At 37.6% G+C, this 12,923-nt stretch overlaps 1 protein-coding gene across 3 annotated transcripts in view; it reads right to left on the minus strand.

Moving 5' to 3' along the window:
• ctnnd2a (catenin (cadherin-associated protein), delta 2a) overlaps positions 1–12,923 on the minus strand; it is a 341,772-nt gene that overhangs the window by 184,667 nt on the left and 144,182 nt on the right. For all 3 annotated transcript variants that reach the window (XM_073864207.1, XM_055181469.2, XM_073864205.1), the window contains 2 exons: positions 6,053–6,087; positions 3,198–3,314 (listed from right to left, as the gene is read on the minus strand). In XM_073864207.1, coding sequence (XP_073720308.1) covers positions 3,198–3,314; positions 6,053–6,087 — 152 coding nt within the window. The remainder of the gene's footprint in view (positions 1–3,197; positions 3,315–6,052; positions 6,088–12,923) is intronic.

The following is a 12,923-nucleotide window of genomic DNA, read 5'->3' on the forward strand; positions in this document are numbered from 1 at the left end:
ACATAAAGACATCAATCTTATTCTTGCATCTAAGATGTTTAGATCACAGACATGTCGTGAATGACTCACGGATAAGCTTCATTTGAAGATGCTCTTGTATAGCAGCGCAGAAGTTAATGGGTTCAAACCCACATAGTGATAAAAATGCATACCTTGTAATGCACTGTAAGGTGCTTTGGATAAAAGAGCGTCTGCAAAGGCATAAATGTAAATAAAAATAGTATTTGGGTCAGGGGGTCAATGTTTGTTACCTGTCAGCTAATATGTAAAAGCACATCCACGTTAGACATTTTCAGAAAGCTCTATCCCGAGTCCCTCTCAGATGAATTATTGAAAGCTACTCTTTTCCTACACTGTCAAAAATAAAGGTACGAAGCTGTCACTGGGGCAGTACCCTTTAAAAAAGGTCCTAATATGTACCATTTAGGTACAAATATGTACCTTTAAAGGTACATTTTGGCAGTTCAAAGTACTAATATGCACTCTTTGGGTACAAAGGTGTACCTTTTTGAAAGGGTACTGTCCCAGTGACAACTTTTGTACCTTTATTTCTGAGAGTGTACTGTAATTTCAACCAGCTATAGTAAACATACTTTCAATCCATAATTCATGCACTGGTATGTATGGCTGTGGTATGGACATGTACATTCAGTAGAACTTTATCTGTTTTGGTGATTTTGACATAAAAGCTGAAATTGGATCGCAAAAGCTGTGTTTTTTTCCTATCACTAACCTTGACAGAATGAACATACGTCAATAACTTATTTGAGCTCAGATAAAGATCAATTAAATGCAAGGATTAGATGGTTTTCAGTTGTGTAATATATCCTCAATATACTGATACAGGTGCTCAAGTCTCTTTTTATATGCACGTCAGTGACAAGAACCAGCCAATCAGCTTCACCATTTATGTATCCACAATTAGGATTTGAAATGAACTTTTTTACTCACTAGCCAATTTGGCTACTAATTTTTTAAGTCACCGGCAATTCAGAACTTCTACTAGCCAAAAAAAGAAAGAAAATAACAAGATTAACTAAGTTACGGTGTCATCTTCAAAGGGACACTCCACTTTTTTTTTAAATATGCTAATTTTCCAGCTCCCCTAGTGCTAATGCTAATGGTCTAATCAAATTCAATAGATTGTGCTAAGCTATGCTAAAAGTGGTACCGCCAGACCCGGAGATCAGCTGAATGGATTACAAAACGGTAGAACTCAATTGTTTAACTCTAGGGGAGCTGAAAAATAAGCCTATTTTTTAAAAAAGGGGAGTGTTCATTTAATATTTTATTATTATTTAATATAAAATCTGAATTGCATATTATTCAAACAAAATTCTGTCATCCTGTTATATCCCCCCTTACACTTTCATCCTTGTCCTTTTAACCCAAGGTTTTGTCCACTATAATTTTTGACACCATCACAAAATGATTGTCCCCTCAAATAGTGCACTACACTCCATTTTTAACCCAATGTTGGGTCAAATCTAAACATTTTCTGGGTTAATTCAACCCAAGAGGTTGGGTTCATCCCCTTTTGACCCAATGTTGCTTTAAAAATAACCCAGCACTTTTTAGAATGTATTTAAGGGTATACATAAATCGGGCACGCCGTGTAACGGGAGGTGGATCTGCCTCTACACATGACCTGACGCCAGCAGAGGACATCACTGCGTCCACCCTCACCGCTGAAAGGGTTTGGGGGCTTTGAAATCGGACCCAAGAAACGAAAGCAACTTCCAACCCCAAAGTACACTTACAAATCAAGTTCATATACATTAAGGTTTATTATGAAAACATTTTAATTATTATTTACATAAAATAAACGTTATACAGCCACAAAACAAACTTATGAAAATATTTTAATCGTTATTTGCATGAGAATTTTTTAACGCAGCCACACAATAAATAAAAACTATCACCACAATGCTCACCACTATGATTTCCCTTATCTCATGTGTTATTATTTTTTATTGTAACAATTTATGATTTGCAAAAATAACTGTTGCATCTGGGTAGATTAGATAAGCACAGTGTGCGCGCGGTGTACATTATGGTCAAGCATGCGCCCTTAAAATAGCATAATGAACAACACGCAACGCGGCACTGACTTTAGACTATTTTTTTCTGGTCAGTGGCGCAATTGTTTTTTGAAACTGCAAAATAGCATCAGGGATGGTTTGCGCCGGAACACGCCTCCTTTTTTGCGCTGAACCGCCCAGGGAGCGCAAGTTCATTCCCTAGTTTGCCGACGTGCGTCTGCAAAGGGAAAAACCCACTGTGCGCCGGTGCAAAATACGAATGATACATGCGTCACTGACAAAGTCAATGGCGCTGGGTGCAAGATAGGGCCCAGTATATGCTTAATACAAACTTGTTCTGACACAGAACTTTCTATCCTGCTAAATTCTGTCATTATTTAACATGGCATTAGCCAGATGTACAGCAGTTTCACGAATGACAAAAATAAAGGCTATTACCATTCCCTAAATAAAATATTTTAGGTGTGATGCACAAAAATACCAATTTCATTATCATCAGCACTGACAGTAAAAGCAATGCAAAGGACAATAATATAGACAGATGTTCCCATTTATGTTGAAAATGTGAGTACAAAGTGAGATGAAATGTTCTCTTTGCTTTTTTACAAGTGTAGATGTGACAAAGACTTCTGTTTTTCTATGTGTCAAGGAGATACAATCACAATTATTGTAGCATATTATTTCTCCAGTTTGCACAAGCACCACCGTTCATGCAATTTTACTACTGCAATCCAATTAAATGTAATTTTAAATAACAATGAGATCAAACTGTTAAGTGTTATGTGTAAAAAATGAATGAAAGAAATGATGTTTTCTGTAATAATGTTGAGAGACAACAAGCAATAGCATTTTTACTATATTACTGCAATAACTAGCCACCCACAACTCCATGATGCTCTGTTTAAAACTAAGCATTGACTTCATGCATTTTTAATATTCAGTTCTCCCTAGCAAATATTATTATATGGCTCTCTGGAAAACTTGATTCTGATTGGTTATTGCAGCACTCAGCATTAAAAAATTTCCTAATAATGGCCGGTACCCATAGCAACACTAAATATAACTGATCGCACATCGGATTTAGCGTGTTTCTTTAATGAACAATATAACAATGTGAAGCAATGCCCTACAACAATGTTGAATTAGAAAACTCACTATCAGCTGTGTTGTATTCCTGATGATCCAAGATTCCTGACTCCTGCAGGGAGCGAATACACGAATCCACTAATTCCAGACCCGTATTCAGTTCCTCCTCAATGTCTTTCTGTCCGTCTGTGAAACAAACAGTGTATTATGTTAATCATGCTTAGTCACTGACACCACAGGTACTTCCCAAAGCCTCTATCGCCTCACTTGAGCTCTGACCTGTATCACCTGCTGACTGGGCAACCAAACAGACTAAGATTGAACTATTGCATGACCTGGTTAGCTACCCTGCTGCTTGTTCTTTGTTTGACGTGTCTATCAACTGTTCCTGGGCCAGTGTGGTGTTTTGCCAAGGGATAATGAGTTACACAAGCTCCCAAACACAAAGATTAACCTCTTAAAGCGGACATTTCACAAAACTTTTTTTTAAGATATTAACAAGACGTTGATGTTCCCAGAGTATGTATGTGAAGTTTTAGCTCAAAATACCACATAGATCATTTATTATTGCATGTTAAAATTTCTTCTTGAAGGCGTGAGCTAAAATGTGCCGTTTTTGGGTGTGTCCTTTAAATGCGAGTAAGGTGATCTCTGCACTAAAGGGCAGTGCTGTGGTTGGATAGTGCAGATTAAGGGGTGGCACTATCCCCTTCTGAAATCACAATGGGAGCCAAATTTCAATGAGCTATTTTTTCCACATGCTTGCAAAGAATGGTTTACCAAAACTAAGTTACTGGGTTGACATTTTTCACATTTTCTAGGTTGATAGAAGCACTGGGGACCCAATTATAGCACTTAAACATGGAAAAACTCAGATTTTCATGATATGTCTCCTTTAACTAAATCACCACACAATTTTAATCGATCTTCAGTTTAACGAAACAATATCAATTCAGGAAATCCCTGAATATTTTTTATGTGAACAGAGGATGTAAATACTAACTGTGCTTCGCCTCTTAGATGTTGCCATCTTTCAAGACAAATAGGTATTTCAGTGATATAGTTCAGTGTTATAGTGGAAGGGGTTTCAGCTACCAGCATGTACGCATTTGACACGTCAGCATTTTTATTAGTAAGGGGATTTCTAAGTGGGCTATTGACACAACATTTTCCATGTAGCCATCAAGCCAAATATTGAATTCATACAAAAAATCAGAACATTTAAGTATACAAGTTGAGTCATAATAAAATTGAAATTAAAAATGCGGATGTGTCAAATACTTGTTTTCCCCGCTGTATATTTAAATATGAATTCTACAAAACGAACATTTTTAATGAAATATCAATAGTTAATAAGAAAAAAATCCCAAATTGATAGCAATACCCAACCCTAGTTACTAAACGTTGCCTTTGAATTCAAATTTGTAGATAAACAGATAATAGAAGCTGTCACTTTATTTCTATTCTTTACTTTCTGCATGTTATGCATAAGGTCAAGCATATGCACATTATGTCTCAAAGTCTGTGAAAAGTAATTTCTGAGAATTGTTTCTAAACACATTATAAATGTTCGAAATGTATCGCTGAAACACGTTACAAAGACTGTGAACTATGCAGTACTGAAATGTGGAATTACTCCATAAAACAGTTTATCCATAGTTCTGTCTTCAAGATTATTTTGGTGGGGCTAAAACGGTGACTCGATGACGTACTGGAGCTAGAGGTCTTCTCGGGTCTAAAGAAATGTACCCGACCCGAAATGACCCGAATCACTTCATACCCGAACCCGACGTGCATAAATAAAAGTTTTTTAAAGAAAGACCCGAGACACACCCGAGAAAATTAGACCCGAGTCCGACCCGAACTAGTGAAATTTTTTTTTTAACCCGACTGGAACCGAATGTAAACGGCACTGACGTGTGTGCATTCTGCAGACCCACGCGCAGCAGTCAGACAGAAAGAAACTCCGGTGGCCTTGCAACCAATTTGGCGAGCTGCTCCATTCGTTTTACTTTGTTATCTGACGACGACACCAACGTAACCGCTAAAATGTACATTTATAATTGCGCTCTTGGCAAACAGATGAGAGGTTTGAAAAGGACATTGACGCACACAGGCGAGAGAGTTCGGGTCTTCTCGGGTCCGTTCAGAAAAAACACATTCATTTTTAAATTACCCGAGACCCGATGCCACTATTATTGTACCCGACCCGTGTCCGAGGCACATGTGAAACTTTTAGACCCGAACCCGATCGGTTCTCGGGTCGGACCTTGGGTTTTCGGATCTAAGTGGACCCGTGAAGACCTCTAACTGGAGCCACCAACCATGGCCCCGCCCCAACACAATTGTGGGCATTCATTCAGGTTATACCAACATTTGAATGTTGAGAAAGATGGCAGCTTTCCCACAAGTGGGCGTGGTTTCAGTGCCAAAGGTGGGCACGCCCCCAGCATTTGAGAGCAGACAATCCTGCCTGTTTTTCCAAGAAATCATATTTTTTTACTTAGTGGGTTTTTTAATCATTCAAATTTGGCTGAGTGGTTAATATCACATTGTCTGTGGTGTCAAAAACTAAGAATAAATTTAATATCATACTTTACACAGACTTTAAATATAATATAATGTAAAAATACACCCCATCTTCATTTAAAATGCTTTATTCTTACATACAATACGAATAACAATAACGGTAAAATTTAAATAAAAAAATAAATACTGTTTAATGAGTCATTTTAGAAACTGTTGATTTTTCTATCTAGATCTAGACCTGATATTCATAAATATGATGCAATGTTACTGCATGTTGCAGCATATCTTACCTAAGCTCACGATTGCTTGTGATTTACCTACTGTAGTTATAAACGCATTATTCAAAAAACACAATTGCCTGACAGCAAAAAAACAAAACATTAAAAATGATTTACCTTGAGTATTCCAGCGATACTGATCATCGGCTGAACTGCAAAAAAGAAAAAGAACAAAGTTTTAACTAAAGTTGAACCCAAGACCAGACCTCATATACACGGACTGTACAGACATAAGATATGCAGTCTGTGATACATACAGGGCAAATTCACTGTAAAATCACCACATGAACAGAACAGCGGAAAGCTTTGATGCTTTTCCATCTACAGTAAAAATGAGATGTAAGTGAATAATTGCATGGCCTCCAACAACTCAAAGATGGCTCATCATTACAACAAGCATCACATACAGCAACTCGCAGGAAACAACAGCGGGCGTTGAGTCGAGGGTGTCGCTTCACACAAATGTAAATTTGTATCATGCACTCTCAGTTTGGGATTAAAGGTTAAACAGGGTAATGCTCTGCACCCTTCAGACTATCATCATTATAAAGATTTCCTATTTAGCTTGAAAAATAATATAAATGCACGTAAACGCTTTGGTGGGTCTTGCACATAATATTGGATTTCCCAGCTCATGATCAATGTTGCCGGAGCCTGACTTTGTCGGAGGATGGAAAGAGGAAGCAAGCCGTGGGGAGGGGGGTTTGGCTAAAATCAGCACCTTTGTGGTTGACTGCCCATCTACTGTATCGAACCCTTCAGAGGATAGCATGGCATTACCCATGATGCTCTGCAGCAGCAGTCTGACAAACTGAAAACGGTGTAGCTGTGGACTTGAATGTTTCCTGCAACAAAAAATCTATTCATCAGCTTTGAGTGATGGAGATGTGGCGTGGCTTCATGGGAATCGTGTGTTGGAGAACACAAAATTTACATTTAATATTTTACCCCAAATCAATACAGGTGACTCTTTTTTCCTGTTTGAATCATCCGAATGAACGAAGAATCCAATTTTTTTGGAATGAATACTACACTGTGATACTGCTGAAAGGCACACTTTAAAAGAGTGCTTTTAGTTATTGAATAGGCTGTGCGTACAGCATTTTATCAGAGATCACTTTGACAAAATCTGCTTTTAGTTACTTCCCAACACTGGTCTGTGTGTGTTCATGTGTATTTACTGGCAAAATGATATACCTCCAATGAGAAACTCTTCCCTTGACCACCACTGTCAGTCACTTATTCAATCTATCCTTGAGCTGCATTAAATATCAGGCGTTGAGAATATAAAATAAGAAGAAAGTAATTGACTTGTAGTGACATTGGCGTGACGGCAGATATTTCTAGTGTGTGTCCTTGTTCAAGGACTGAGAAGACCAAGCTATAAACTATAAACAGCCAGGAAGAAGTCCGGGTCACTCCAGAATGTAGAGAAACTGACAAGGTCACAAAAGAAGACATAGCTGAAATACTCCAATATGTTGCCTATATATCAAAGTCAGCTAGGATGAATTCAATCACTACTGCTTTAAAACACATAGAGACACAGTGAGACTGGGCAGATGATGTCAAACTAAATATCACTATCAATATATTTTGTAATAAAGTCCTCTCGTTCTCATTTGACAGGTATACATAATTATGCAAATAAATGAGGCTATAGAAAACGGCATATATAACTTTATTCTTTAAGAATCCCGTATTACAAATCTGACATTACACACAGGTTTTATAAACCTGTTTACCAACGGTGCAATGTTGGGAACATTTAGAGCAAAGGTGCTTTGGGAAACATTACCTCTAATGAACCAAAGCTGAAGATGGGAGAGGAAATTCTCGGCTGACAAAAGGATCTTTTCAGCTGCGAGTTTATACAGACATCTCACTTTAAATAATGCATGAGTCTAGAGCCAGAATAATGAAAATGTTGACTTGTTTGAATGTGAAATGGTTCTAATAATCAAAAGCTACTTATATAATCAGACGCAGGGGGAACTGATACAAACTGTGTGCAGTCAGAAATCAAACTCTGGCTGGGAGTGTCAAATATGTGCTTTAACAGAAGCACATATTCACTTTTATCTTGTTATTTGTAAACGTTTAGGAGAAAACATAAAACAGTCAAGATGTAACTAGTATGAGTACTTCAGTACAAGGTACCAAAATACATTAAAAAAATTATAGATACTAAAAAAACTGAATGTTATCCCAGCCTTTAACACTATCTGTAGTGCATGCAATACAAAATATACTGGATTTAACAAGATGCACTGCTATTACTATGAATAGGGGACATGGCAATGTAAGTCCCGCCTTCCGATAAAAGAACCAATCATCAACCAATAATGAAAGACTATTCTCTTGGGTAGGGGCTCTATATAGAGTCATGTGAGGTGCTTTTCAACCTGTGTGGATGCGCAGTAGCTGAAGTAACCTTAAAGAAAGGTGTTTTAATGCAATTTGAGATTAAAGGGATAGTTCACCCAAAAATGAAAATTCTGTCATCATTTACTCAACCTCATGTTGTTACAAACCCGCAAAAATTATATATGTTTTTGTAACCAAACCATTCGTGGACCCCATTCACTTCCATAGGAAAAAAATACTATGGAAGCAAACGGGGTCCACGAACGGTTTGGTAACAAACATTTTTCAAAATATCTTCCTTTGTGTTCATCAGAACAAAGACATTTAAGCTGGTTTGTTACAACATGAGAGTGAGTAAATGATGACAGATTTTTGGGTGCACTATCCCTTTAAGAAACAAACATTATGCTCAGTTACAGTCTGGTTTAATTGTTGCTCATAAATATTTGTTTAATTGTGAGTTTAGAATGTAATTTTAAAGATATCTGTCTTTCCCCATTTAGGTGGATACGGCCGTCTTGTATGACTGAAGTAACTGCACAAAGGCATTGCAAACATGGCTGCCTAGTGGTATGACTTCCTGATAATTTACTCACCTCCATGTCATCCAAGAAGTTTATGTCTTTTTCTTCAGTCAAAAGATATACTTTTTTTTCTTTTGAGGAAACCATTCTATGATTTTTCTCCTAATAGTGGACTTCAGTGGACCTCAAAAGTTTTCAGTTTCAATGCAGCTTCAAAGGGCTCTAAACAAGTCTCATCTTTCAAAACAATGGTAATTTTTGCCAAAAATAAAAATTTCTCTTAAACCATCATCTTGCACTAGCCGTAAACATATGTGAAATGCACACATTAAATATTATCATTCCACATACAACAATGATGGTACTCTTTCTCCACACTTGTAAACACTGGAGCAGTAGTTTCGCATACGGTAAATAAACATAAGGTAAATAAAGCCTGCTGCTGGCCATTACCGCAATCATTTTTTAAAATGTAACCTTTATTTAACCAGGTAGAAATTCACAGAGATTAAAAATCTCATTCATAGGAGTGACCTGGCCAAGATGAGCAGCATTACAAGTAATCTAGTGCTGCCTCACGATTAGTCGCGACTAATCGTTTGCAGAATAAAAGTTTTTGTTTACATAATATATGTTGGTGTACTATGTATAATAATTATGTATAAATAAATACATACACATGCATGTATAATTTAAAGAAAAATATATATTTATATAATAAATATTTATATTTATATATATTTATATATAATATAAATTATATAAAAATATTAAACTTTATATACACATGCAAATATTTCTTAAATATATACATGCATGTGTGTGTTTGAATTTATACATAATTATTATACACAGTACACCAACATATATTATGTAAACAAAAACTTGAATTCTGCAAACGATTAGTCGCGACTAATCGTGAGGCAGCACTAAAGTAATCCAGTTACAGACTTAAGGGAGTCGCACACTGGACGCGCAGCCATTCTAAAAAAAATCTAACACATTGTTTTATATACGCACACCGGCACCAACAGGTGGCGCCTGTCTGCTGCGCCCAGCTACGACTCAGGAAGTTGCTTAAATCCCTGACGCGCCAAAGAGCGCCACTAGTAGTTTAACATTAAATAACATCATATTTGTTCCAAATCATTAACAATTAACATTGGCTGCTAACGTATATTTTGCATTTGAAGTAGACGCTATCTGACTAAGCTCGTGCTATTTAATGTGCACTTCCGGTTGACGATACCTCCGAGTTATCCTAGACGAGACTCGACGCACACTGCGCAGCGCTGAGCGGCACTGAGCTGCGCGTTTGGTGTGCGACCCCCTTAACACATCACCAAACAAAGTTTAAAACTTGTTATAATGCATAATAAAAAACAATACAAACATTCAATAAAAAAAGCGCCGCTTACGCACTGCTCACACTTGCGAGGAGCAATTCGCGTTGCTACTACTCTCCGGCTCAGCCATTTTGGGCCTGATGAATTGACGCGCATATTATGCGTCAACGTATTTTTTGGGTTGTCCCAGCCCTAATTGCTTACTTTACTTCTTGATAATAATTGTCGTGGCTGGACGCATCAGTGTCTAGAGTGCATTTGATTGGACACAAAATCTGATTAGAAGCTGAAGTAGGGTGATGTCATAAAAAATCTAGACCTTTTTTGTGCCAAACTGTAAGCTTTGAATGCTTATATCTTCAGAATGATAATTTTGTCAGAATTTTGGACCATACCAGTTTCTATATATCCTTAAGCCTAAACTATTTATACTAAATGGAATCTTTTAAATTTTAATTTCAAGGGGACTTTAAATATGTGACTGTATTGCTGTGGTATCAAGTCCATGATGTATTTTGAAGATTGGCATGCTGGTATCGAATCAACCCAAACCCTAAATGTAGGTAATTTATCTTCCGACAGCCACTTCCCACCAAGACAAATTAGATACAGAATGTCAAACATGACAAAATAAATGTCACAGCAGCTTTGTGCATTACTGTCTATCAGAATAATAACAACTCCACACCTCCATACAAAGTCACCTATTTTACAGCAGACCACAATATCGAAACTACAGTACATCTAAACATGAGAATTTGAACGAGGCAGATCAAAGATGTGATTGGGGTGTGTGCCGAAGGGTCGTTTGGTCTACCCATACTCACCAAGATGCGTACAAATGACACGCAGTGTGATTATCGTGCAATAGATACGCCAAATTCCGATTTTGCGTGCATATGATACGCCAGTCCTTCCTATTCACTTATATGGCGAATCGTTTCGTGACGTTTTATTTATTATTTTCTCATTTGTTTTCTGTTTTTTAAACCATTTTCGCTTGGGTTTAGGGTTAGATTTCAGATTTTTTAAGCAGATTATTTAATATACAGGTTTCTCCTAGCCTGACGTTGTCATACTCAATTCTAGTCAGAATCCGATCTTCCCGTTTTTCAAATTGTGGTGGGCGGGGCTAAGATCGGCTGGCACCCAGGCTAGGTTTCTCCATGTTTTTGTCTATATTTAAGCCATGGTTGCTTGGAGTTGGGGTTAGAGATGGGGTTTGGGTTAGGATGTCATTTTTATATAACAAAAAGTTGTTCTAACCCTAAACCCAAGCGACAATGGTAAAAAAACAGAAAACAAATGAGAAAACAATAAATAAAACGACACGAAACGATTCGCCATATAAGTGAATGAGAAGGACTGGCGTATCATATGCACGCAAAATCGGAATTTGGCGTATCTATTGCACGATAATCACACTGCGTGTCATTTGTACGCTTTTTGGTGAGAATGGGTTGGTTTGGTGCAGGACCAAAAAGGATATGATGTTTTCTGCATTAAGTCTACCAACAACTTCAGTTAGTCTAGAAGCTGTGTATGGCGCAATATTTTGAAATTACTCAACCAAAATGTCCAACTTAGTTTTAATAGGACATGCTTAAATGCTCATTATAGTGAATATTACCCTTCAAAATATGACTATTGTTCTGCCTGCTGTAATAATAGTTTATACTGAAAATCGTATTGATGCTGTATACTAATATTTCATTAGTTAATGTAGTTTTAATCTCTTCACCAAACAACACACATAAATTTAATTAATAATAATTACTATTACAACTCATACAATTATGGATTAAACTATCTCTGTACCAGTATTATATTAATTATTATTATTATTTTTCTTTTTCATCTTTTTATGTCTCATTTGTGTATATATCTGTGATTGCTAAAAAAGAGAGAGAAATAGAAAAACAATTACAACAAACTTCTTCTCAATAAGCCGCATGTTTTATTTTTAAAAATGTAACATGCCGTGCATGTAGCATAAACAGTGCAGGCAGAGTTGCATCCCCACTGAAAAATCCAGCTAAGACCAGCATACGCTGGTGAGCTGGTTTTAGCTGGTTTTAGCTGGTCCCCAGCTTGGTTTTAGGTGGTTTTGTTGGTGTAGGAAGCTGGTTTTGCTGGTGTAGCAAGCTGGTCTAGCTGTGTTTTGGTCACATTTTAAGCTGGTCTAGCTGGACTTAGCTTGTCAGGCTGGAATACCAGCTGGCCCACCAGCATGACCAGCTTTGTCAGGCTGGGAGGACCAGCGTAAACCACCTTAAACCAGCTAAAACCAGCTTATGCTGGTTTTAGCTGGATTTTTCAGTAGGGATGTTCAGTAAAAGAGCCATTTACCTTAGCGAGCGGCACTAATAACCTGTCTCTCAAACACACTTCATCACACCGACAAACCACTTCCATGTATTATGCCATTCAAGCCTCTGGTTTCAATTTCTGAAGGCTTTAACGCAACAAACTCAGAGGCCTAGCAGATTTAGGCTTGAAACGCTGTCAGACACCTTCTGTTCAGATAGATGCTCCGGAGCCAAACGGCTGTCGGCGAGGCCGCCAGAACCTCCGGCATGATAGAGAAGCCTGCAGACCCGTGACAAGGCTTTTAATTGCAACCTATTGGCAGGCTCAGGCAAGCACATGGCCAGAAACCAAACCAACGCATGCTGTGATGTCAGAACGGGGCTGGGGAGGTGCATTATGGGACGTTGAGACTTGCTAAATGTGAATGCTTGAATGACGGGC

Source organism: Misgurnus anguillicaudatus, chromosome 25, assembly GCF_027580225.2.
Source record: "Misgurnus anguillicaudatus chromosome 25, ASM2758022v2, whole genome shotgun sequence".
Lineage (NCBI taxonomy): Eukaryota > Metazoa > Chordata > Actinopteri > Cypriniformes > Cobitidae > Misgurnus > Misgurnus anguillicaudatus.